This window comes from Staurois parvus, unplaced genomic scaffold, assembly GCF_062004578.1.
Source record: "Staurois parvus isolate SC_StPar_1 unplaced genomic scaffold, SC_StPar_1.0 ptg001544l, whole genome shotgun sequence".
NCBI lineage: Eukaryota > Metazoa > Chordata > Amphibia > Anura > Ranidae > Staurois > Staurois parvus.
This window is the reverse complement of record NW_028319340.1, coordinates 225,351-252,969: the sequence shown is the minus strand read 5'-3', so window position 1 is coordinate 252,969 and position 27,619 is coordinate 225,351. Positions and strand designations below refer to the sequence as shown.

Below are 27,619 nucleotides of genomic sequence, written 5' to 3'. Positions count from 1 at the left end.
TCTGACGTACCCACCGACCGTTGGCTGTAGGTGTCAGAGGTGACCTGGGAAGAGGAAGACGACCGAGCCAACCAATCGACGACGGCAGGGTTGTCGGTGGAGACACGACCGCTGGATGACACCGGGAGCACTGGCCTCTGGCTGCGAATAGTGCTGCCTCGACCCCTTCCTCTGCTGCCACGTCTGCTCGCTCCTAAAACATTGCCTCCTCTGCCACTCCTCTGCATGTTGTCTGACATACTCTTTAATTCAACGATTATGTGTCCCTGAGTAACAATTCTGTGTCCCTGAGTAACAATTCTGTGTCTGTGCGAGTAACAATTCTGTGTCCCTGAGTAACAATTCTGTGTCTGTGCGAGTAACAATTCTGTGGCCCTAAGTAACAGTTCTGTGGCCCTCAGTAACAATTCTGTGTCCCTGATTAACGTTTCTGTGGCCCCAAGTAACAGTTCTGTGGCCCTCAGTAACAATTCTGTGTCTGTGCGAGTAACAATTCTGTGGCCCTAAGTAAAGTTTCTGTGGCCCTAAGTAACAATTCTCTGGCACTCAGTAACAATTCTGTCTGTCCCTGAGTAAAAATTCTGTGGCCCTAAGTAAAGTTTCTGGGGCCCTGAGTAACAATTATCTGGCACTCAGTAACAATTCTGTCTGTCCCTGAGTAAAAATTCTCTGGCACTCAGTAACAATTCTGTCTGTCCCTGAGTAAAAATTCTGTGGCCCTAATTAAAGTTTCTGTGGCCCTAAGTAACAATTCTCTGGCACTCAGTAACAATTCTGTCTGTCCCTGAGTAACAATTCTCTGGCACTCAGTAACAATTCTGTCTGTCCCTGAGTAACAATTCTCTGGCACTCAGTAACAATTCTGTCTGTCCCTGAGTAAAAATTCTGTGGCCCTAAGTAAAGTTTCTGTGGCCCTGAGTAACAATTCTCTGGCACTCCGTAACAATTCTGTCTGTCCCTGAGTATGAATTCCGTGGCCCTAACTAGCGTTTCTTTGTCCCTAAGTAAAGTTTCTGTGGCCCTCAGTAACAGTTCTGTGTCTGTGCGAGTAACAATTCTGTGTCTGTGCGAGTAACAATTCTGTGGCCCTAAGTAAAGTTTCTGTGGCCCTAAGTAACAATTCTCTGGCACTCAGTAACAATTCTGTCTGTCCCTGAGTAACAATTCTCTGGCACTCAGTAACAATTCTGTCTGTCCCTGAGTAAAAATTCTGTGGCCCTAAGTAAAGTTTCTGGGGCCCTGAGTAACAATTCTCTGGCACTCAGTAACAATTCTGTCTGTCCCTGAGTAACAATTCTCTGACACTCCGTAACAATTCTGTCTGTCCCTGAGTAACAATTCTCTGGCACTCAGTAACAATTCTGTCTGTCCCTGAGTAAAAATTCTGTGGCCCTAAGTAAAGTTTCTGTGGCCCTGAGTAACAATTCTCTGGCACTCCGTAACAATTCTGTCTGTCCCTGAGTAACAATTCTCTGGCACTCAGTAACAATTCTGTCTGTCCCTGAGTATGAATTCCGTGGCCCTAACTAGCGTTTCTTTGTCCCTAAGTAAAGTTTCTGTGGCCCTCAGTAACAGTTCTGTGTCTGTGCGAGTAACAATTCTGTGTCTGTGCGAGTAACAATTCTGTGGCCCTAAGTAAAGTTTCTGTGGCCCTAAGTAACAATTCTCTGGCACTCAGTAACAATTCTGTCTGTCCCTGAGTAAAAATTCTGTGGCCCTAAGTAAAGTTTCTGTGGCCCTGAGTAACAATTCTCTGGCACTCCGTAACAATTCTGTCTGTCCCTGAGTAACAATTCTCTGGCACTCAGTAACAATTCTGTCTGTCCCTGAGTAACAATTCTCTGGCACTCCGCAACAATTCTGTCTGTCCCTGAGTAAAAATTCTGTGGCCCTAATTAAAGTTTCTGTGGCCCTGAGTAACAATTCTCTGGCACTCCGTAACAATTCTGTCTGTCCCTGAGTAAAAATTCTGTGGCCCTAATTAAAGTTTCTGTGGCCCTGAGTAACAATTCTCTGGCACTCCGTAACAATTCTGTCTGTCCCTGAGTATGAATTCCGTGGCCCTAACTAGCGTTTCTTTGTCCCTAAGTAAAGTTTCTGTGGCCCTCAGTAACAGTTCTGTGTCTGTGCGAGTAACAATTCTGTGTCTGTGTGAGTAACAATTCTGTGGCCCTAAGTAAAGTTTCTGTGGCCCTAAGTAACAATTCTCTGGCACTCAGTAACAATTCTGTCTGTCCCTGAGTAAAAATTCTGTGGCCCTAAGTAAAGTTTCTGGGGCCCTGAGTAACAATTCTCTGGCACTCAGTAACAATTCTGTCTGTCCCTGAGTAACAATTCTCTGGCACTGAGTAACAATTCTGTCTGTCCCTGAGTAACAATTCTCTGGCACTCAGTAACAATTCTGTCTGTCCCTGAGTAACAATTCTGTGGCCCTAATAACGTTTCTGTGGCCCTGAGTAACAATTCTCTGGCACTGAGTAACAATTCTGTCTGTCCCTGAGTATGAATTCTGTGGCCCTAACTAGCGTTTCTTTGTCCCTAAATAACGATTCTGTGGCCCTCATTAACAAGTCTGTGTCCCTGAGTAATGGTTCTCTGTCCCTAAGTAACTTTTCTCTGTCCCCAATTATCGTTTCTGTGGCCCTAACTCTGTCCCTGTCCCTAGTACAGAGCGGTCTGCCTCTGTTCAATAACTGCAGGCAAATGAAGAATTCCAAAATGGCCGCTATTTATAGCTCGACCATTACACAGTGCTGGCTGGCTGGCTGCTGATTGGCTGATGCGATCACATGTAGTTGAGGAATGCATTATGGGTCAGCGCGCCTTGTCTGCGCGCCTTCCCAGACATCCCCGCTCCGTCGCCGCACATGTCAGCCGCCATTTTCTGAAAAATTTCGATTCGCGCGTCCGAATTAGGCTATTTTTCGGATTCGGCACGAATCGAAATTTTTCCGATATTCGACTCGAATTCCACTTCGGATACTTTGATTCGCTCATCTCTAAATAATACTGTATTATCACCTCTTTATAATGATCTTACATACCTCTGCCTGGACAGAGAAGAGCCCACAGGAGGAGGACACGGAGGGGCACATTGCTGCAGTCGGGGTATCTATGATATGTACTCTGATAATAATACTGTATTATCACCTCTTTATAATGTTCTTACATCCCTCTGCCTGGACAGAGAAGAGCCCACAGGAGGAGGACACGGAGGGGGTACATTGCTGCAGTCGGGGCGTTCGGTCTGTATGGATGAAAAATGAGAACTTAGAAAAATAACATCTAAAATAATAAAAGAGGAAGAAGAATCTGCATTGAGTTTCCTTCTCTTCACACCATAAAAGCCTGATGTGTCAATACTCCCACAACCTTTCTCTGTCTATAGAGGCTGAAGAGTGAAACCAGCAGAAAGTGTTTTTCAATGTCCGGGACGTTTTGGTGACATCTCTGTGCCGATTTCTGGGTCCTCACAGCTCTGAACACCTCAAATCTTATATGGGTGCAGCACCCTCCTGGTCAGGTGCTCGGCTGGGTAAATTTAGCTGTGGCTCACCGTAATCAGCGCAGCTACATGTGATTAGTTTGGCCTGTTCTGTTTTATACAGGCTGTAGGTTTGATCATCCTCTCTCTCTTGCTCTCTGCATTTCAGAATTCTCTGAGTGGTTCTGGAACATAGGTGTGGGATAAGGCAAATGGGCAGCATGAACTTTACTGTCTCAGCCAATCCCTGTCGGCTTTGCACAGATGGCTGCTGGGGAAGGATATAAGTAGTCTGAGTCCATGAACAGAAATGTCTTGTCCTTCAGGAGAGGATCACAGACTAAGGGGGGCTTATTGCCCCTTAGGCAACTCTGCTGTGTGTCTGCTGTCCATTGAGGCCTCAGCTGGGATAGCTGGGGGGACTGGCAGCTGAAAGTCACCAGACACTGTGTCAGATCCTGGGTTTGAACCTGGGCCTTCTGTGGTGAGAGGTAATGTTTCTTCTTGCTGAGCCACCTGGAATGCTGGACAGCTCCCTTGACAATTGTTTGGATGATCCTGCCTTGGCCCCGTGTGTCTTGAACCTTGAACCCCTTGCTCCTCCCATGAACTTCCTGATAAAAGCCATGTCTCTGCATTTCCTCTTTGCCAGATTATTGTGCCTTCACCGGTCAATATCCCGCTTGTCTCTCCTGCTGCCGTCTATACCTTCGCTACCGACCTTTGGCTTGTTCCTGGACTATGATTTTGCCTCATCCTCATCTACTACCGTTTGTGACCGACCCTTGGCTTGTTGACCGACTCCGCTTCTGCTTGATCCTTAACTTGTTCGATCTGCTACTGGTTTCCGGCTTGCTCATTCCCTGGTGGGGTGATCCTGAGATCTGTGACCTGGTACCAACACGCAGCCAAATCCATCTTCACCACTAGGAGCTACCTATCCTGCTGGTTTCAGGTAAGCCTTAACACTGCTATAGCAACTGGTCTCTGAACCTGACCCAGACCGTGACAGAATAATCTGACCCAAACATGGAGGCCGCTATGGCAAGCGTTGTGGCTCCTCTTAGGCAGCAAATTGCTGAGCTGCAGGAATTCGGGGTTACCCATCAAGAAAAAGTTGCCAAACTAGAAAGCATAGTGGATAGGCAACAGGGACAGATTCAGGCTCTGCAGAGACAACTGCTGAACCGAGATGATACCAACTCATATATGCCCCAGCCCCAACCATCTAAGTTTAATGGAGACCGCCGCCACTACAGGGGGTTCCTTAATCAATGTCGTATATATTTCCAGATGTACTCTTCTGTGTTTCCTTCAGAGGAAAAGAAGGTCATGTTTATTATTGGGCTTCTGACTGGGAAGCTCTAGCTTGGGCCCCCCCTTATATAGAACAAGACAATGTCACTCTGAATAATCTTGATACCTTTTTGACCGCGATGAATCAGGTTTTTGATGATCCCAACCGTTGTGCTACTGCTGAAGCAAAGTTGCATAGTCTGCGGCAGGGTAGACGCTCGGTCACTGAATACACAGCCGAGTTCAGAGGTTGGATGGCAGATACCACTTGGAACCCTGCAGCACAAAAGAGCCAGTTCCACCAAGGGCTTTCTGAACAGGTAAAGGATGAGCTTGCCAGAGTAGATATTCCTAATGATCTTGAGGAATTCATCCAATTGTGTATCTGAATCGATCAAAGACTTACAGAAAGGAGGAAGGAGAGGCTGGGAATGTTTGGAGGTAATAGGGGCATGCATCTCTCTGCTAGTCCATTTGTTCAGCAGGATTCAAGAGTCTCTCTGGGTTCTAACACTCCTGAGCCTATGCAGGTTGATGCCATCAAGAGATCCATCTCCATTCAGGAGAAAGAGAGAAGACGTTCAGAGAACTTGTGTCTATATTGTGGGGATTCTGGTCATTATGCAATTAATTGTCCTAACAAGGTCAGAAGAACAATTGCTGTGACTGATGTGATTGGCCGGAACACATAAACTCCATAAGCCAGTCTGTCTCCCCACTGATTCCTGAAGAGAATAAAGTGAACTCCCTACTTTCTCACTTTGTTATCCCCATTAAACTTGTATCTGAGGGCCGTGAAATCTCCTGCTCAGCTATGCTGGACTCCGGGGCTGGGGGGAACTTTATGGATATGGAGTTTGCCAACAACAATAATATTCAAGCCAGAAACACATTTACCCCTATTGATATGGAGACAGTTGATGGGTCACCCTTATCTTCAGGACCTGTTACCCATAAAATGCTTCCCCTGGTACTGCTGTTTGAGGCTGACCATTGTGAGACCATCAGCTTTCAGCTGATTACATCACCCAAGTTTCCCATCATCCTGGACATTCCTTGGTTCTCCACTCACAATCCTTCCATCAACTGGGGAGCACGGACTATAGATTTTACGTCCCCCCCACTGTGAAAAATATTTTAAGAAACGTTGCCGACCAAGTTCATCACCGGCCAAGGAATCGCAAAGTGACATAGTAGCTATCCAGTCATATGACAATTTGCCCCCACAATACCATGAGTTCCGGGATGTCTGTGACAAGAAAAATGCCGATCAATTACCCCCTCATCGCCCATATGATTGCCCCATTGAGCTGCTCCCAGGGGCAGAAATACCTTTTGGCCTCCTTTTCAATCTGTCAGAACCTGAATTAAAAGTACTCAGGGTGTGGATCGATGAGAATTTAGAGAAGGGCTTTATTAGACACTCAACTTCTCCAGCGGGGGCAGCCCTGTTCTTCATTGGAAAGAAAGACTCCACCTTGCGTCCATGCATTGACTACAAAGACATGAATAAAATCACTATTAAAAACCGCTATCCATTACCCTGGATCTCTGAAATGTTGGAAAGACTTCCTTCTGCCAAGATCTTTACCAAGCTTGATTTACGAGGGGCATATAACCTTGTCCGCATTCCTCAAGGAACCAGGTATGGGCATTTCAGAACCAGGTATGGGCATTTCGAGTCCTTGGTGATGCCGTTTGGACTTTGTAATGCGCCTGCGACTTTTCAGCATTTCCGTGATCTGTTGGACAAAGTTGTAATTGCTTATCTGGATGATATTCTTATCTTTTAATTGGGAGGAGCACCGCAAACATGTTTGAAAGATTAAGGAAGAATAGACTTTACATTATATTGGAGAAATGTGAGTTTGAACAAACCCAGATCCAGTTCTTAGGCTATATCATTTCTCCAGAGGGAGTGAGCATGGATCCCGAGAAGGTCAAAGCAGTGGTAGATTGGTCAACACCTAGAAATGTTACGGAAATTCAACGTTTCGTCGGGTTTGCCAACTTCTACAGGAAATTTATACATTTTTCTACAGTGATAGCTCCAATCACACAGCTGACAAAGAAAGGGGTACCCTTCGTGTGGACCTCTGAGGTACAGGCTGCGTTTGGAAAGCTAAAAACTCTTTTCACTTTCACTTTCCAATTTTGGTACATCCCGATCCTGAACTACCCTGTATAGTGGAAGTGGATGCTTCTGACTCAGCCGTGGGAGCGATCCTGTCTCAGTGAAGTGATGAAAAAATGCAGCTTCATCCTTGTGCCTTCTTTTCCCGTTTGATGTCCTCAGCCGAAGAGAATTACGACATTGGCAATAAAGAGCTACTGGCACTTAAGGAAGCCTTTTCTGAATGGAGGCATCTGCTGGAAGGGGCCAATCATCCTGTAACTGTTCTCACTGACCACAAAAATCTGGAACTCATTCCCTCGGCCCAGAGATTGTCATTTAGACAACCACATTGGTCTTTATTCTTTTCCAGATTCAATTTTATTATATCATATCGACCGGGATTGAGGAATGGTAAGGCTGATGCCTTATCAAGGATGCTGTCTGAGCCTCCCCAGGAGGGCAACTCTGAATGTTCAATCCTAACCCAAAAGGACTTCCTATGGGCCACAAGTACAAAGACATTCTTGAGTCTTCTCAAAGAGGGGTATGAGAATGACCCACTACTCAATGATCCTCCTAAGGACATTAACCTTGAGTACAAGAATGGCTTTTGGAATCTAGGACATCATCTCTATGTACCTGAGTCTGCTCGGGTGGAAGCCCTCAAATTAGTTCATGACTCTAAACTGGAGGGACATTTTGGGATTTCAGAGACAGATGAATTTTTGTCACGTTCCTTCTGGTGGCCTAGTTATAGGCAAGATGTAAAACGCTACGTGGCCTCTTGTCTGATGTGCGCACGTCATAAGACACCCCCAGCTTCTCCTTTGGGGTTGCTGCAGCCACTTCCTGTTCCATCAAGACCTTGGGGGTCAATTTCTATGGACTTTGTAGTCGAATTACCTCCCTCAAAAGAAATGACCACTATCTTGGTAGTTGTCGACCGTCTTACTAAGATGGCTCATTTTATACCTGTTAAGGGGGTACCTTCTGCTGAACAAACTGCGGAGTTGATGGTTCGAGATCTTGTTAAATTACATGGAATTCCTGATGATGTGGTATCTGACAGAGGAGTGCAGTTCACATCAAAATTTTGGAAAAGCTTTTGTTCAGCTTTAGGGGTAACAGTTAACCTGTCCTCTGCTTTTCATCCTCAGTCTAATGGTCAGACCGAGAGGACCAATCAAACTTTGGAGCAGAACCTTCGGTGTTTTGTCAGTTATCATCAGGATGACTGGGTGGACTATCTACCTACGGCAGAGTTTGCCTATAACAATGCTAATCATAGCTCCACCTCCCAAAGTCCTTTTTTCCTCAATACGGGGTATCATCCAGTTTTTATTCCTGATCTCCCTATCACAACTCAAATTCCTGCTGTTGCCGACAGATTAATTACATTGCAGGAGATTCAGGCGAAGTTGATCGAGACTTTGGGGGAGGCTCAAGAATGTTATAAAAGGGCTGCCGATAGTCATTGCAGATCACTTCCTACCTTTCATGTGGGCGACAAGGTTTGGCTATCTACCAAAAATCTGAAGGTTCATGTTCCATCTGCAAAGTTGGGCCAAAAGTTTGTGGGACCTTTCCAGATTTCTGCTCAGATCAACCCAGTCACCTTTCACTTAAAACTTCCTGACAGTATGAAGATTCACCCAGTTTTTCACGTATCGCTTTTCAAACCATTTCATGAAAATCCTTTCTCTAGAAGAATTCTTCCACCTCCTCCACCTGTTGAGGTACAGGGTGAAGAAGAATATGTGGTGGAGAAGATTCTTGACTCTAGGATGTTTAGAGGAAAATTGCAATATCTTGTCCAATGGGAAGGATATGGGCAAGAGGAGAATTCTTGGGAGCCTGAGGAAAATGTTCATGCTCCTAGATTAACAAGAGAATTCCACCAGAGGTTTCCCCACAAGCCTGGTCCTAAGATATCCAGGGGATGTCCTGCAAGGAAGGGAGTACTGTCAGAGCCTGGGTCCGAACCTGGGTCTTCTGGTGAGAGGCAATGTTTCTTCTTGCTGAGCCACCTGGAATGCTGGACAGCTCCCTTGACAATTATTTGGATGATCCTACCTTGACCTTGTTTGTCATGAACCTTGAACCCCTTGCTCCTCCCATTAACTTCCTGATATAAGCCATGTCTCTGCACTTCCTGTTTGCCAGATTATTGTGCTCTCCAGCCAGTATCTCGCTCCTTATCATCTGTTATTATCCATATTTTGCTACCACTCGTTATTGACCCTTGGTTTGTTCTCGACTACGCTTCTGCCTGATCCCAACCTGCGACTGCTCATTACCGACCTTGGCTTGTTCTCGACTACACTTCTGCCTGATCCCAACCTGCGACTGCTCATTACCGACCTTGGCTTGTTCTCGACTACGCTTCTGCCTGATCCCAACCTGCAACTGCTCATTCCCGACCTTGGCTCGTTCTCGACTACGCTTCTGCCTGATCCCAACCTGCGACTGCTCATTGCCGACCTTGGCTTGTTCTCGACTACGCTTCTGCCTGATCCCAACCTGCGACTGCTCATTACCGACCTTGGCTTGTTCTCGACTACGCTTCTGCCTGATCTCAACCTGCGACTGCTCATTCCCGACCTTGGCTTGTTCTCGACTACGCTTCTGCCTGATCCCAACCTGCGACTGCTCATTACCGACCTTGGCTTGTTTACTGACCACGCTTCCGTTTGATCCTTATCTGTTTATACGCTACTGGACCTCCGCTTGCTCACTTCCTGGTGGGGTGATCCTGAGGACCGCGACCTGGTGCTAACATGGAGCCAAATCCATCTCCACCATTAGGAGCTCTGGTGAACATCAGTTGGTACTTAGACTCCGCACCTTGGGTGATCCCACTCCTCCACCACGGTGACCTGCCTGTGTACCTATCCTGCTGGTTTCAGGTAAGCCTTTCCATTGCTATAGCAACTGGTCTTTGAGCCGGACCCATGATTGTGACATAAACATAAGCAACACAAACTTGAGTGTTAACTGGACAACAACATAGAGGGGGAGGGAGATGGAGCGGAGAGAGAAGAAGGGAGATGGAGGTGAGAGAAGAAGAAAGGAGATGGTGGGGGGAGACAAGGAGGGGGTAGAGAAGGGAGGCAATGGGGGGAAAGAAGGAGGGAGATGGAGGGGGGAGAGAAGGGAGGCAATGGAGGGGGAAGAGAAGGGGGAGATAAGGGGGAGAGGAGGAGGGAGATGAAGGGGGAGAGAAGGGAGGGAGATGGATGGAGAGAAGTGGGGAGAGAAGGGGGGAGATAAGGGTGGAGAGAAAGAGGGAGATGGAGGGGGGAGAGAAGGAGGGAGTTGGAGGGGGGAGGGAGATGGAGGGGGGAGAGAAGGAGGGAGTTGGAGGGGGGAGGGAGATGAAGGGGGGAGAGAAGGAAGGATATGAAGGGGGGAGGAAAGAAGGAAGGAGGGGGAGGGAAGGGGATGGGGAGAGTTCTGCTGTAGTGCAGTGCTCAGCTCACTCCCCCAGGTTGGTCTCTGCAGGCTCAGGCAGAGGAATCCATCTTGCAGCCACCATGTAGTTGTCAGCTGCAGTGCTTGAAAGTTCCCACCCACAAAGTTGGAGTGTGGGCGGGGCATACAGGAGGAGAGGGGTGGGGCAGACAGGAGGAGAGGGGTAGGAGGAGGGAGTGTACATTGATCCCCTCTCCTATCCATGCAGGGAAGGGGAGAGGGGATTGTGCTGTCTGCGCTCTGTGAGCTGCTGCAGACAGCTTCTCAGAGATAAAGTCTGCCTGGGGGGGCGCAGCTAAAATTTGGGGAGCATAGCTCACCCAAGAACTTCCCTAGATCTTGCCATGCTGTGGACCATTCCCTCCTCCTCCAAAAATTCCACTCCCTTGACCTCCAAGACTGAGCTCTCTCCTGGTTCTCCTCCTACCTTCTGCGTTACATATAACTCTGTCTCCTACTCTCCACTTCCTCTTTCTGTAGGGGTCCCTTAAGGTCCTGTCCTTGGACCCCCTTCTCTTTTCTATCTATATCTCCTCTCTTGGTCACCTGATAACCTCCCATGGCTTCCAGTACCATTTCTATGCTGATGACACACAAATCTATCTTTCTGCTCTTCAGCTCACCCCTTCAGTCTCCTCCACACCTCACCCCTTCCTACTCCTCCTCACCTCACCCTTTCAGTCTCCTCCTCACCTCGCGCCTTCAGTCTCCTCCTCAGCTCACCCCTTCCTACTCCTCCTCACCTCACTCCTTCAGTCTCCTCCTCACCTCGCGCCTTCAGTCTCCTCCTCAGCTCACCCCTTCCTACTCCTCCTCACCTGTGACGAACCGTCCCTTTTTTTTTCCATAACATTTTGCCCTTTCTGTTCTGGTTTTCTTCCCTTTGTAAAGCAGTTTATGTTTCACAGACATTCTACACTGATTGTTTAGGGAAATGTGACCTTGTAGTCTTTCACTTCTAATAGAGTTCCTACTGTATTGTTGTATTGTAGGGTTTGTTGTGGGTGGGGAAAACCTAGTGCCAGGCTGTCTGGTGGGACTGAAGCTATATATACTGAGCTGTGTTTAATAAAGAGTCATTCATTTTCACCCTACACGAAGTTCCGACTCGTGGTTTGGGAGAGCAGGGAAGGGAGTGTTTTTAGCTATAATACCTGCCTTGGGAGAGTGCTGGAAGACTTGCCGGAAAAGGGGACCATTGGGTGAGATGCACTGCTCTGCACGAGGAAGCCCAGGTGGAACGGTTCCGCCACAATTGGTTGGCAGTGGTGGGATCTTTCCTAATTGCGGAGAAAGTCCAAACCACCAACCGGGACCCCATCTTTTTCACAGAGACGTCCCTGCTCAACCAGATGGATATACGGGACCTCCGGAAGCCAGCCCTCCAAAGCCTGCTTGTTGCTCGGGGAGGTATCGCTGGCTCCAAGACCAGAGAGGAACTGTTGGACGAGATTATGGCCCTGGACCAAGCGGATGCGCACCCCACTTCACCTGATGCACACTCCGCTACACTTAAAGAGAACACCGCTCCGCCAGAAGTGAACTCTGCTTCACAGGAGGAATTGGAGGAACAGAGCAGCTCATCGGCCCCTAAAACACCAGGCCCACTTAGCACCGTACGGAGACCCCTATACCATTCAGATCTACGACAAGAGGTGGAGTGGCGTTTGCCTCTGTTTGGCAGCACTCCCACCCCCGAACAGATTTCCAAGGCCCTGGACGATGCCACCCAACTGCGGCTTAGGAGATCCTGACCAAGGCACGCAGTACACAGCCGAGCTTACCCAACATCTTTGGAAGTTGTGTGGGATCAGACCGCTGTACAGCTCTCCCTACCACCCCCAGACCAACGGGCTCTGCGAACGGTGTAAAGGTACGCTGAAACAGCTCCTCCGAACGTTCACCATGTCCCATAAGGACTGGGAGCGGCATCTTTCCCACCTCCTGTTCGCCTACCGAGAGGTACCGCATGAGTCCACTGGCTTCTCTCCCTTCGAACTGCTGTACGGCCGGAGGGTTCGGGGAACCCTGGATCTCCTACGCAAACACTGGGAGGGAGCAGTGGCCGAGGAGGGGACCTCGGTGGTGGCCTATGTGCTGGAGCTCAGGGAGAAGCTACAACGGTTGACGACCCTAGTATGGGACAACCTTGAGGCTGCCCAGAGCTGACAGAAAGGGTGGTACGACTGGTCTGCCCGAGACCGAACGTTTCACTTAGGACAGAAAGTGTTGGCCTTGAAACCAGTCAGGCATGACAAATTACAGGCTGCCTGGCAGGGCCCGTACCAAGTGGTGGAGCAACTCTGTGATACCACATACATTGTAGCTCGCTGTTCGGATGGAAGGATCCGGCGAATCTTCCATGTGAATATGCTGAAACCGTTCATCGAACGACAGGAGGAGAGTGCAGCTGCTATTTGCGCTCCAGCTACCGATGATTCAGAAACGCTCCTTCTGCCGGGGCTGCCGGGGGATGGACAGTCCCAGCTGAGTGTAGCAGATGTAGATATCAGCACACGGCTGCCTCCCAAGGCCCAGAAACAGGCCCACCAACTGCTCCAAGAGCACCGAGGGCTGTTCTCATCTCTGCCCTTTTACACCAACACAACTGCCCACCTGGTAGACACGCAGGGTCAGGCCCCCCTGAACCAGGCGGCCTACCGAGTGCCCGAGTCCATCAGAGAAGGGATGAGAAGAGAGATTAAGGAAATGTTAGATTTAGGTGTGATAGAACCCTCTGACAGTCCCTGGGCCTACCTAGTAGTCCTGGTACCCAAGAAGGATGGAACCGTCCGGTTCTGTGTGGACTACCGCTGGCTCAATGACCGGACCATGACCGATGCATACCCCATGCCCCGGATAGACGAGCTGCTGGACCGGATGGCCATATAATTTTCTTACCACTATCGATCTCTGCAAGGGGTACTGGTAGATTCTGCTGGATGCGGACGCGGTACCAAAGTCTGCATTCATCACCCCGTTCGGCTTGTACCAGTTCAGGGTCAGTACGTTTGGGATGAAGAATGCCCCGGCTACCTTTCAGAGAATGTTAGATAAGCTGCTGGATGGACTGCAGGAATTCTCCTTCGCCTATCTAGACGATATAGCTATCTACAGTGATAGTAGGGAGGATCATCTCCGACACCTCCGGTAAGTGCTTGATCGCATTGGGCAAGCAGGGCTGACCATCGGACCGGACAAATGCCATGTTGGGGTGTCCGAGGTCCAATATCTAGGACATCGGGTAGGATGTGGGAAGCAACGACCGACCCCGGCAAATGTGGAAGCGGTAGCAAATGGGCCCACTCCTCAAACCAAGACCCAGGTCCTTGCCTTCCTAGGCACTGCAGGGTACTACCGTAAATTCATCCCCAAATACAGCGCCATTGCTAAACCCCTAACGGATCTGACCCGGAAGAACCTGCCCCGACAGGTTGTGTGAAACCTGTGTGAAACGGCTTTCCAAAAGCTCAAACATGATCTGATCTATGCTCCCATTTTGGCTGCTCCTGACCCTTCCAAACGGTTTTGTGTTCACACCGATGCCTCCATCTTTGGATTGGGTGCTGTTCTGAGCCAAATCGGGATGACGGGAAGGACATCCAGTGGCCTACCTAAGTAGAAAAGTTGTTACCCCCGGAGGTGGCCTAAGTTGCTGTGGAGAAAGAGTGTCTTGCCTTGGTATGGGTCCTCAAGAAATCGCAGCTCTACCTGTACGGGCGCTCCTTCACCGTACTCACCGATCACAACCCCCTGGTATGGCTAAACTGGGTCTCCGGGGACAATGGTCGTCTGCTGTGGTGGAGCTTGGCCCTCCAACCCTGTAACTTTACAATCCAGTACAGACCGGGGAAGCAAAACGCCAAAGCGGATAAGTTGTCCCGGCAAGCTGAGTTGGAGAAGTAACCCTCTGAACCGACCAGCCCCAAGTGGACCCGTTTGAAGGTCTCGCCGGGTCTGGCGGGTGTTACACAACGGGGGAGCCTTGTGAGGAACCGTCCCTGTGTGATAACATTTTGCCCTTTCTGTTCTGGTTTTTCTCCCCTTTGTAAAGCTGGACATGTTGCACAGACATTCTACACTGTTAGTTTAGGGAAATGTGACCTTGTAGTCTTTCACTTCCAATAGAGTTCCTGCTGTATTGTAGGGTGTGTTGTGGGTGGGGAAAACCTGGTGCCAGGCTGTCTAATAAGGGTTGGGGTTGAAGCGGTATATACTTAGCTGTGTTTAATAAAAAGTCATTCATTTTCACCCTACACGAAGTTCCGACTCATGGTTTGGGAGAGCAGGGAAGGGAGTGTTTTTAGCTATAATACCTGCCTTGGGAGAGTGCTGGAAGACTTGCCAGAAAAGGGCGAGACGCACTGCTCAGCACGAGGAAGCCCAGGCAGAATGGTTCCGCCACATGACCCCTTCAGTCTCCTCCTCGCTTCTTCAGTCTCCTCCTCACTTCACCCCTTCAGTCTCCTCCGCACTTCACCCCTTCCTACTCCTCCTCACCTCGCCCCTTCAGTCTCCTCCTCACCTCACCCCTTCCTACTCCTCCTCAACTCACCCCTTCCTACTCCTCCTCACCTCATCCCTTCAGTCTCCTCCTCACCTCACCCCTCAGGCTCCTCCTCACCTCACCCCTTCAGTCTCCTCCTCACCTCATCCCTTCAGTCTCCTCTCGCATTACTAACCTACCAAGTGACATATCGGCATGGACAATACTCTACTTCCTCAAACTCAATCTTTCCAAAACTGAGCTCATACTATTCCCTCCAGTCCGTGCCCCTCCCCTGACTTCTCCCTCAAGATCAATAATACAACCACCTACAATCTCCCCTCATGCCAGGGTACTAGGTGTAATCCTAGACTCCCATCTATCCTTTCAGCCCCAAATCCAATTGCTGTCCAAATCTTGTATACTTCACATCCACAAGATTTCCAACCTCCGCAACATCTCCAACCTCCGCAACATCTCCAAGATATGCCCATTCTTAACCTCTGAAACTACTAAGAAACTTATTCCCTCCCTGGTTATCTCTCGCCTTGACTATTGTAACTCCCTCTTCATTGGCCGACCTCATCGCAGGCTAGCCATCTTCAGTTTATCATGAATACTGCTGCCAGACTCATCCACCTTACCAACCATTCAGTGTTCTCCACCCCTGGAACGGAACCGTCCCAGCCTGCGCTGAGCACGTCCGTTAGAATACCGCTTCCTTGTCCGAACACCGACCACAGACACCACAGATTTGAAGTAAACCAGGAGGTAGACTAGTTTATTTGAACACAGATACAAGATATATACACTCATGGAACAATCCCCCCTCCCTGCATAATGACACAGGGCGGGGCAATCTACATTTAGTAACAAAAGACACACAGGTATTCAAAATTCACACCAGCAGACAGTCCCATCAGGAGGGAGGGCTGCTGGAGACACCCCCACTAAGCTAATACACACAAACACATACATCCCATAATAGTTTGCTCCCAAGCCAGACAAACAATAGAGCAATGGGATACAACCACACAACACCAACCAATCCACAACCCCCATCCCACCTATCTCCTAGACATGTCTACCCAATATTAGGACAGATCACCCTGTACCCCTAACAGGCACAGGGTGACTTACATATAAGAGGGATATGGGGAGCTGAGACAGGGGTCTCCCCACCTCTCCAAAGTGAGCTGTGTTCCATGGGCCCCCCACCCAAAGTGACTCTGTCACAACCCTTCTCTTCCAATCCCTCCACAGGCCTCCATTCAGTGTCCTCCACCCCTCTCTGCCAATTGCTCCACTGGCCTCCATATCTCTCGGTCAATCCTTCCACTGGCCTCCATTCAGTGTCCTCCACCTCTCTCTCTGTCAATCCCTCCACTGGCCTCCACTTAGTTTCCTCCACCTCTCTCTGTCAATCCCTTCAGTGGTTTCCCATTGCCCAGCAAATTCAAATAAAAATATTAACAACAGCATGCAAAGCCATCCACATCTCTGTCCCGAGCTACATCCCCGTTGTCGGTGTGATGTCTATGTTGTCAGGACCTGGTCATGGATACGGAGAGTTTAATGACAAATTACAGGAACATCACAGACTTGGAATGCAATTATTTCTTACAATTTTCAGAAGGTGCCAATAATTTTGTCCATTTTTGGGGTTCTGCGTGGAGTGTGTCAGATTTGCCTTTTTGTTTCTCCACTTTTTTGTGCCACCGATACAAACCAAATAAACACGAGAACGCCAAAACATTTGTCATCGCAGCAATTTTCTGGGTGAAGTGGTGCGTTACAGAAATGCAGGGGGGGGGGGGGGGAATATTTTTGGTCATGGCTGTATGTATGTTTGTCTCTCACAAGATAAGGGCGAAGCCTTGCAGATCTACAAATCCGGCACAGTAGAGGTTTCAGTAGCAGTCATCCTAGTAAGTTGGTTCCATTTCCATCTCCACCCGATCCCTTCTCCTCGTCCTCCTCTCACTCCGATTCTTCTCATTCTTCATCTTCCTCAGGTCATTGACCATAAAGATGAGGAGCCCAGTGTAGAGGACAAAGACCGCACCGTGTGACAGGAGGTGACCCCAACCTGACCGACCTTCTCCTAAATGGAGATAATGGAGGACAATGAGAGAGTTGTACAGAATAATAATATTATATATCAAGCCCGGTCAGATCTTCAGTCCAGCAGGGTCAGGATAACAGGACAGTCACACTGGTAACAGGGCAGACATTCTGGTTGTCCTGATAAGGACGTAGCCGGCCATTTAATACCTTGTCCAGTAAACATGGAGGATAGAAGAGGCTCAGATTATCATCACACAATGACAGAGGGCCAGGTGAGGATAGGACCATGTGAGAGGATCACCAGCCATCACATCACCCCAACAAACACTACCAATAGTATGTGAACCCTCTATGAAGGGGGGGGGGGGACCACAGCTGCTTTATACAATCTGCTGACCTTACACTGGGTTGGTAATGGTCCTAATACCAGGATTATCTGGATTATTGCCTGGCGTTGTACACCTGCCCCTTCACATTATTCACCCGGTCAGCTCTTCCATTTTCCCCCACCTTACTCTGCTCTCCCTTGTGGGACTTCACCATGTGACTTCTTCCTCCATTCTGGCTTATCAAATAAAGTTTATTATCTAGCAGGGTCAAATGTGGGTCAGAGCTGAGAAGCTCTGCAGACTGGCTCTCCAAGACAACCCCCCCCGCACTAGAATTTTGGAGAAAGTTCTAGAAGCAGTGGGCGAGGTAATGAGTGGCTAGTCTATACTCTCAACAGATCCTGGCCAATCCCCAACAGAAGGCTTGGCTTGGGGCCAGGACAGCCCTTAAGAGTGACCAAACTAGCTCAGCAGCAGGAGAGTTGGGATGGAAGATGGAGAAGTGAGCCTGCAGAGCAGGAGCCTGGGAGGGGACCCAGATGGGAGAGGTTCTCACCTCCTGGCAGGAAGCTTGGAAGGAGGAAAGCTCAGGACTTCACCAGCCCCCCAGAGAGAAGACCACCTATGCAGCAGGGAAGAAGCGGCCCAGCCAGAAGGCCTGGTATCAGCCACTAACCCATCAGTAGCACAGGAGAAGGACTGAGTGAGTAGACCTGCACCCTCTGGACCAGCAAGGGGAAGGTGGCACTCTGGTAGGAAACTAGTTTAGTTTACTTCCTTTAGCCTTTAAGAGTAACCAAGCCTGCTCAGCACGAGGAGAGCTGCGAGAGAGTTCGGGTGGAAGGTGGAGAGGAAGTGAAGCTTGAGAGCAGGAGCCTGGGAGGGGTCCCAGATGGGAGAGGTTCTCATCTCCTAGCAGGAAGCTTGGAAGGAGGAAAGATCAGGTCTTCACCAGCCCCCCCTCGAGAGGACCACATGTGAGACATGGAAGGAGAGGCCCATCTAGAAGGCCTGGTAGCAGCCACCAACCCACCAGCAGCACAGGAGAAGGACTGAGTGAGTAGACCTGCACTCCCTGGGCGAGAAAGAGGAAGGAACGCTCTGGTGGGAAACCAGATTCGCCACCACCCGGGACTGTCTTACTTTACTGTGACAGGCACTGGATCCTCCGCTACGGGATTCACCCAGAACAATTGGATAAAGGAGTATCTAGAGTCTGGGGTGGTACCAGCAAGGGGAAGGTGGCACTCTGGTGGGAAACTAGTGTAGCTTACTTCCCGGGACTGTCTTACATTTAAGGTGACAGACGCTGGAATCCCTGTCCAGGGGTTCCTTCAGGCAGCCAGGTAGAGGATTAATCTGGGGTGGTACTACAGGAGATGCTGAGAATTTTGCTGTAAAGACTTGTACATAGTTCAGGAAGATTGTCCTCTGTTGGCATTCCCCTTGGGCATCCCATACACCCCTCACCCCATCCAAGTTTTAATTCCCCTAATATAACCCCCCAAAAAACTGCCATAGGGGCCAACATGGAAGGTAAAAAGGTCCCAGAACATCGCCGCCGGAACCGGGAGCATCTGTGACCAGCGTGAACCACAAGAGCAGGGAGGATATGACATCACCAAGGGGAGAGGTCGGCAACCAAGGAAGAGAAAGGCTACGTGCTTGGAGCTAGCTGCTCCTTCTACAGGCCTGGAGGTGAACTACCCAAGATACACTTTTAGGTGTTCCTTTTCTCTTCTTTCTCCTTTTTCTCTGTCTTTTTCTTTTTTGTGCTTTTTCCTCCCCTCCCCTTTTTATGTTCACGTTTTTATGGTGCAATATGAATAATTGTTTTCATACAGTCCGCTGGGCTCTGCAGTCCTCTGGGCGCCCTGTTCCTATAAATAGAGCATCTTAGGTAGTTCACCTCCAGGCCTGTAGAAGGAGCAGCTAGCTCCGAGCACTTAGCCTTTTTCTTCCTTGGTTGCTCCCCTCAGTGACGTTACGTCCGCCCGGCTCTTGCGGCTTACGCTGGTCACAGACACTTTCGGTTCCGGTGGTGACGTTCTGGGACCTGTCTACCACCCACGGTGGCCTTTATAGCAGTCGGACGGACTTCTGCAGGATCTGGATGATGCAGCAAACCTGGAGATCATCCCTTATTTCAGAGTTTGTAAAAGACCCCTCCCCCCAACCATATATTTTCTGAAAGCACATGACCTGTAGAATAAAATAAATGTGCTACTGGTATTTTAGGCTCCGCGATATTTAGGAAATGTTTATCGGATCGCTATTTCCACTTAAAAAACACTAAAATCATTATAGGTTGATGCATACATGGCAAAATGTACAAAATTCCTGCTAAATATTAAAGCTGAATGGGGAAGAAAGGGGATTTAAGTGACTTTGAGCGTGGCATGGTTTTGGTGCCAGACGGATTTCAAAAACTGCTGATCTCCTGGGATTTTCCCGCACAACCATCTCTAGGGTCTACAGAGAACAGGAAACGGAGGCTACAATTCGCACAGGATCACCAAAACTGGACAATAGAAGGTTGGAAAAACGTTGCCGGGTCTGATGAGTCAGGTTTTCAGCTGCGACATTCAGATGGTGGGGTCAGAATTTGTCACAAACAACATGACAGCATGGATCCATCCTGCCTTGTATCAATGGTTCAGGCTGGTGGTGGTGGTGTCATGGTGTGGGGGATCCATCCTGCCTTGTATCAGCGGTTCAGGATAGTGGTGGTGGTGGTGGTGTCATGGTGTGGTGGATCCATCCTGTCTTGTATCAATGGTTCAGGCTGGTGGTGGTGGTGTCATGGTGTGATGGATCCATCCTGCCTTGTATCAATGGTTCAGGCTGGTGGGGGAGTCATGGTGTGGTGGATCCATCCTGCCTTGTATCAATGGTTCAGACTGGTGGTGGTGGTGTCATGGTGTGGGGGATCCATCCTGCCTTGTATCAATGGTTCAGACTGGTGGTGGTGGTGTCATGGTGTGGGGGATCCCTAGGAGAGGTAATAGCCAGAGTAGGATAGACAGGTTTTTTTTGAAGGAGAACTCTGCCTTCTTGGCACCTGAGTGTCGGGCGGTGGAGTTTTCCAATCACCTTATGCTATCTGTCACCTTGAATATTTCAGACACGCCGCTGAGAAGAAAGGGCATCTGGAGGATGAATTCGTCTCTGCTGGAGGACGAGGAGGTGAGACGATCTTTCGAGGAGTTCTTTCAGGCGCAGGAGACTGTGCTGGATTTCTGCGGCAGTAAGTCTGAGTGGTGGGAGCTCACCAAGGTGCGGATCAGCAGGTTTTTCAAGGCCATTGGTAAGAGACGGCAGTTTAAACAGTTTAACGCCTACCATCGGTTGCGGAGGAAGCTCGACCGCCTTGATTCTAGCGGTGGAGATGCGGGGGCAATCTCGGAGGTGAAGCTTCTCCTTAGGAAACTCCAGTATGATCGGCGTGCCTCTTTGGTTCTGGAGAGGGATTATGGGAAATACCACTCGCCCGACCCTTTCCAGAATTGCAAACGGAGTGCAGCAGTTAAGACGATCTCTGCTCTGAGGGATAGTACGGGGTCCCTGACTAAATCCAGGTCGGGGTTTCTGGAGGTCTCCAGGTCCTTTTATGCGGATTTACTGAGTGAGAAGCACCTTAACCAGACAGGGATGTCGAGCTTTTTGGAATCCACGCCTGGTCTGGACAGTGATGTCCCTCTGGTGAGTTTGACTGGGGAGATTACTGCAGAAGAGGTGTCCAGAGCGATTGATAGTCTGGCCATTAAGAAGACTCCTGGGCCAGACGGTCTGACAACCGAATTTTTTAAGGCTTTTAAGTCCTGCCTGGCACCTCATCTCACGGAAGTGTATAACAGCTGTCTGGATGAGGGATCTCTCCCTCCTTCCATGAGACAGTCTGCAGTTATCCTCCTGTCAAAGGGTAAGGATCCTTCGGCTATTGAGAACTGGCGCCCCATCAGCCTCCTCAATGTTGATAGAAAGGTTCTGGCGCTTGTCGTCAGTGGCAGACAGTTTGCTTTCTCGTCAGCAGCATTGCTCAGTCCAGGGCAGGAGTACCTTTACAGCGGTGTTAGCTGTCCTGGAGTCTCTGGAGCGATGTAAGGCTGAAGGATGGGGAAAGTACTTGCTGGTGGTGGATCAGTCAAAGGCCTTTGATCGAGTTGATCACAAGTACCTCTGGCATCTCCTGGACTGGTATGGTTTGGAGGGGAGGTTCATTGGCTGGTTGAAGACATTGTACCAAGGGGCTGAGAGCTCTATGTTGGTGAATGGTTGGGTTGGGCAGCCCTTTGAGGTTGGATCTAGGGTGCGCCAGGGGTGCCCGCTGAGTCCCTTGCTCTATGCCTTTGCCATCGACCCCTTCGTCAGGAGACTAGATGGCGGGGCGGTGAGCGGGGTGCCGGTGGGTGCCACCGGAGATCCGCCTTTGAGAGTTGTGGCTTATGCTGATGACGTTTCTGTTTTCATTTCTGGACCAGAGGAGGCGCAGGAGGTGGTTTCAGTAATGGATCAGTATGCCGAGGCATCAGGTTCCAAGGTCAATCAGGACAAATGTGAAGTTCTCTGGATGGGCAGGGAGGGTGAGAGTTTCTCACTCCCGGACGCCTTCCCGGTGCCTCAGCCAAACATCAAAGTGTCGGGCATCAGTTTTGGCCCTGCTGATTACAGCAAGCAAAATTGGGAATCCAAGCTGTCAGATGCCGAGGTCAAAGTGAGATGCTGGAAGGGGTGGCGGCTCTCCTTGAGGGAAAGGGTTGACTTGATCAAGACTTTCCTGCTCCCAGTCTTTTTGTACGTCAGCTTCGTTGCCTCTTGCCAGAAGCGAGGATCTATAGCTGTTTCTTCCAGATGTTATGGGGGAATCGGCTGAACCTCGTCAAGAGGGATGTGACTTACTCATCCAGATGGGAGGGTGGCCTAGGTATGGTCAACCCGGTGGTCTTTTTTTATCTGATGTTCTTGAAACATAACTTTGGTAACATGCTGGCAGAGAGACCGCCTGCATGGGTAGGACTGTTCCGGATCTGGTTTGGACCCTTTCTGCACAGTTGGGAGAGTGGTGGGCCAGTGAGAAGCCTGCGGGTCAAGCATGGTAAGCTCCCGGCTTATGCAGCCCCGTGCCTGAAGTTACTCCGGCAGTGGCATGTGACTGTGGAGGAGGTCCGGTCCCTCCCTAGGAGGCTCCTGGGTGAGAGGATTGTGGCATCTGCTTTCCATGCGCCGCTGGCCTTGAGAGATTGCCCAGGCCATGTTTTGAGGGAGGGTTTGCGGTTGATAAATCTGGAGCGGATCCCCCTGAAGTTGCGGGACCAGGCCTGGCTCGCCTTCCACGGCAGGCTCTACGTGAGGGGTAACCTGAAGTACCGTCCCCTGGATGAACGTGGTTGTCCGAGGTCGGAGTATGGGGGTGAAGTGGAGACTATGGACCACTTCTTGCTCCAGTGCCCCTTTAACGTAGAGGTGTATAAACAGGTGGGAGGGGCTCTGGGTGTTCCTTTCCTCCATCGCATGTCGTATGCGGAGTGGGTGTACGGAGCATTCGAGTGTCACATGGGTTTTGATTTGGACACCCTGTTTTTAGTCAGCTTAGTTGTCCGTTACTACACTTGGATGTCACGGTGTCAGGTCTCCATTCGGCAGAAGGTCCTCCCTGTTCAGGTGGTGGTGAGTGACATCCTTGGTGAGGTTGGAAAAATTCCGGGTCTTGAGAAAGACAGGCTGCGGCGTAGGGCTTGGATGGAGGCGTGGAGGAACATCAAGCCTGTTGCTGCGGTCTGTTGATCTCGGGTGATGGGAACTGTCCCTGTTTTCTGCCTCTTGCACTCCCTAGCTTTTGCGTTTCGGTCTTTTTGGTAGCCTTTTGCATGGTAGGTTGTAGGGGTCAGACGTGGAAGATCTGCGGGTTCCTTAGCCCTCCCCCGTAGTGTAATAGTGTGGTTAGGTTATTATTGTGTATAGTTTAGGCCATATAGGCCGTAAGTTGCAGGTTTAATATGGAAATTGAATATGGTTTATGTTTATAACTGAGCCATAAAGGCTCCTAATTATATGGTCTCGGCCATAAAGGCTCCTAATTATATGGTCTCGGCCATAAAGGCTCCTAATTATATGGTCTCGGCCATAAAGGCTCCTAATTATATGGTCTCGGCCATAAAGGCTCCTAATTATATGGTCTCGGCCATAAAGGCTCCTAATTATATGGTCTCGGCCATAAAGGCCTTGTACTGTGGATATTGTATATACCTTTAGATTTTCCTTTCAGGTTATGGACTTTTATTTATGAGCCATTCTGGCTGTGTTTGAGTTTTTTTTCCCCCAGGGACTGTTGGGACTTTTTAGTTTCCTTTGTGTTGAGTTTTGTATTTATTTATTTATATTTTGTACTTTTATACATAAGTTTGATGGATATGTATGACATTAATACATAAATAAAAAATCTCCATCCTGCCTTGTATCAATGGTTCAGGCTGGAGGTGGTGGTGTCATGGTGTGGGGGATCCATCCTGCCTTGTATCAACGGTTCAGGCTGGTGGTGGTGGGGTCATGGTGTGGGGGATCCATCCTGCCTTGTATCAACGGTTCAGGCTGGTGGTGGTGGTGTCATGGAGTGGGGGATCCATCCTGCCTTGTATCAATGGTTCAGGCTGGTGGTGGTGTCATGGTGTGGGGGATCTATCCTGCCTTGTATCAAAGGTTCAGGTTGCCGGTGGTGGTGTCATGGTGTGGTGGATCCATCCTGCCTTGTATCCACGGTTCAGGCTGGTAGTGATGTGTCATGGTGTGGGGGATCCATCCTGCCTTGTATCAATGGTTCAGGCTGGAGGTGGTGGTGTCATGGTGTGGGGGATCCATCCTGCCTTGTATCAACGGTTCAGGCTGGTGGTGGTGGGGTCATGGTGTGGGGGATCCATCCTGCCTTGTATCAACGGTTCAGGCTGGTGGTGGTGGTGTCATGGAGTGGGGGATCCATCCTGCCTTGTATCAATGGTTCAGGCTGGTGGTGGTGTCATGGTGTGGGGGATCTATCCTGCCTTGTATCAAAGGTTCAGGTTGCCGGTGGAGGTGTCATGGTGTGGTGGATCCATCCTGCCTTGTATCCACGGTTCAGGCTGGTAGTGATGTGTCATGGTGTGGGGGATCCATCCTGCCTTGTATCAATGGTTCAAGCTGGTGGTGGTGGTGTCATGGTGTGGTGGATCCATCCTGCCTTTTATCCATGGTTCAAGCTGGTGTTGGTGTCATGCTGTGGGGGATCCATCCTGCCTTGTATCAAGGGTTCAGACTGGTGGTGGTGTCATGGTGTGGGGGAGATTTTCTTGGCACACTTTGGGCCCCTTAGTACCAATTGAGTATCATATAAACCCCACAGTCTACCTGAGTATTGTTGCTGACCATGTCCATCCATCTGTGACTCCAGTGTCCCCATCTTCTGATGGCTTCTTCCAGCAGGATAATGCTCCATGTCACAAAGCTCCAACCATCTCCAACTGGTTTCTGGAACATGACAAGGAGGTCACTGCACTCCAATGGCCTCCACAGTCACCAGATCTCCATCCAATAGAGCACCTTTGGGATGTGGTGGAACGGGAGATTCCCATCATGGATGTGCAGCCGAAAAATCTGCAGCCACTGCGTGACGCCATCATGTCAATATGGAGCCAAATCTCGGAGGAACGTTTCCAACACTTTGTTGGATCTACGCCACCAAGAATGAAGGCAAAAGGGAGTCCAACCCGGGACCAGCGAGGTGGACCTCATAAAGTAGCCGGTGAGTGTGAGTTGTGAACTGAGAAAACATTTTTTGATTTGCAGGAGGTTTGTTGAACCCAGAAATAAAAATGTAATCAACCCAAAATCTGCTCTAACCCATTGAGGTCTACAGGAGGTTTTTTTCTGGCCTTTTTCAAGGTCCATTTGCAAGCTTTTGGGAAAAGACACATGGGTAGCCGGGCACTGCAATGGGGACCAACACAAAGAAATCATACGAAAACCTTCATTAGGGTTCAAAGTTCCACATTACAAATACACAATTCCTTTGAATAACACGCCTGAGGGCCACTCTAAACCTGCCTGTGAGGATGTGCTCCTCTACCATGTGTGACCTTCAAATGACCACTCCGGGCTCATGTTTGTAAACCGAGCATCTGTGGGACCCCCCCGGTGATGTCATTGACCAAATATAGTCGTGACCATGTTAGGTGACTGATATCACCTCGGTGACCTGGAACTATTTTTTTTTTTTTTTCATTTTAATGGGGAGCTGTCATTTGTATCAGAGTAGCATCGGGGGAGGCTTAGTTTTGACCGCCATCGTCATGGTGGTGGGTTGTCCGCATCCCCACATGGAAGAAAAATATATTTGAAATATATTTCAAAAATATTCTTCCCAAATATATTGACATATATTTAAAATGCTACAATTTTGGCCGTATTCACTATATATACAGTTGTGTTGAAAATAATATCTGTGTGTTGAAAAAAGTGAGTAAAGCTGCAAATCCTTCTAATCCTTTTCTTTCCATCCACACAAATGCATTGGGAACACGACACATTCTATTCCAAATCACAACATGAAGAAAAATACATCAAATTTGTGTTGTTCCTCTAAAAAAAAATGGAAGAAAAGTGAATATTAGACGGTTCAAAAAAATGGCCGTGTTTGTATTCTTCTTTCCAAACTCCAACATTCACTATATAAACTGAGAAATGTTTGAAGATTTTGCTTTCCTTTGAATGACTTCATGAATATTTGGTTGTAGTCGCACTGTTTCTGAGAACTGCTGTACATCTGTGTTGCATGGAGTCCCCCAACTTCTGGCCCCTGTGATCAGGTATTCCAGCCCAGGATGATTGGACCACATTCCACAGTTCTTCTCTATTTCTTGGTTTGGCCTCAGAAACGGCATTTTTGATGTCACCCCACAAGTTTTCTATTGGATGAAGATCCGGGGATTGGGCTGGCCACTCCATAACGTCCATCTTGTTGGTCTGGAACCAAGATGTTGCCCGTTTACTGGTGTGTTTGGGGTCGTTGTCTTGTTGGAACACCCATTTCAAGGGCATTTCCTCTTCAGCATAAGGCAGCATGACCTCTTCAAGTATTCTGATGTCTTCAAACTGATCCATGATCCCTGGTATGCGATAAATAGGCCCAACACCGTAGTATGAGAAACATCCCCATATCATGATGCTTGCACCACCATGCTTCACGGTCTTCACAGTGTACTGTGGCTTGAATTCAGTGTTTGGGGGTCGTCTGACAAACTGTCTCCGCCCACTAGACCCAAAAAGAACAATCTTACTTCCATCAGTCCACAAAATGTTGCCCCATTTCTCTTTAGGCCAATCAATGTGCTCTTTGGCAGATTGTAACCTCTTCAGCACGTCTTTTTCCCAACAGTGGGACTTTGCGGGGACTTCTTGCAGATAGCTTGGCTTCACATAGGCGTCTTCTAATTGTAACAGTCCTCACAGGGAACGTCACACCTTCTTTCATCTTCCTGGAGCTGATTGTTGGCTGAGTCCTCACAGGGAACGTCACACCTTCTTTCATCTTCCTGGAGCTGATTGTTGGCTGAGTCCGCCCCATTTTGGCTATTCTTCTATCTATTCCAATGGTAGTTTTTCGCTTTCTTCCGCGTCTTTCAGGTTTTGGTTGCCATTTTAAAGCATTTGCGATCATTTTAGCTGAGCAGCCGATCATTTTCTGCACTTCTTTATATGTTTTCCCCTCCAATCAACTTTTTAATCGAGGTACGCTGTTCTTCTGAACAATGTCTGGAACGACCCATTTTCCTCAGAATTTCAGAGAGAAATGCACTGTAACCAGCATGTCCAACATTTGCTGCCTTCCTTCCTTAAATAAGGGCAATAATTGCCACCTGTTTATCAAAGAATGAATGATGTCACTAATAGAACTCCACACGGCTATTATTGTGAACACGCCCCTTTCAATGAGTGATTCAATGACACAGAATCAGCAGCATGCATGTCATGACTGTTGGGTCTGTTGGATTTCTATGACTCTACTACACCTGCTATGAAATTATTTGCCATGTAGAAATATCATTTCCACCAACAACAGGGATTGATCCGGTAAGTGATGTCTGACTGCTAGTATTTTCAACACAACTGTATATATATACACTGCATGTTGAAATGCATTGTTATTACAAAATATATGAAAAATATTTTTAAAAATACATTTCAAATATACTGTATGTCTTTAAAAATACAAATCTACATTTTTCGAACACATTTACAAATCTATGTAACAGAAACAATTGAGTACTGTCTGTGATACTTTTTTTTTATTTGCACTAACATATAATTTTGAGGACAAGTTTTCGGGGAATGTCCCCTTCTTC

At 48.7% G+C, this 27,619-nt stretch overlaps 1 protein-coding gene across 1 annotated transcript in view; it reads right to left on the bottom strand.

Annotated features, from left to right (window-relative positions):
• The window catches only part of LOC149435319 (uncharacterized), a 130,282-nt gene that overhangs the window by 31,083 nt on the left and 71,580 nt on the right, over positions 1 to 27,619 (bottom strand). Inside the window, 1 exon segment of the mRNA XM_089662797.1 lies at positions 16,772 to 16,957. Coding sequence (XP_089518923.1) covers positions 16,772 to 16,957 — 186 coding nt within the window.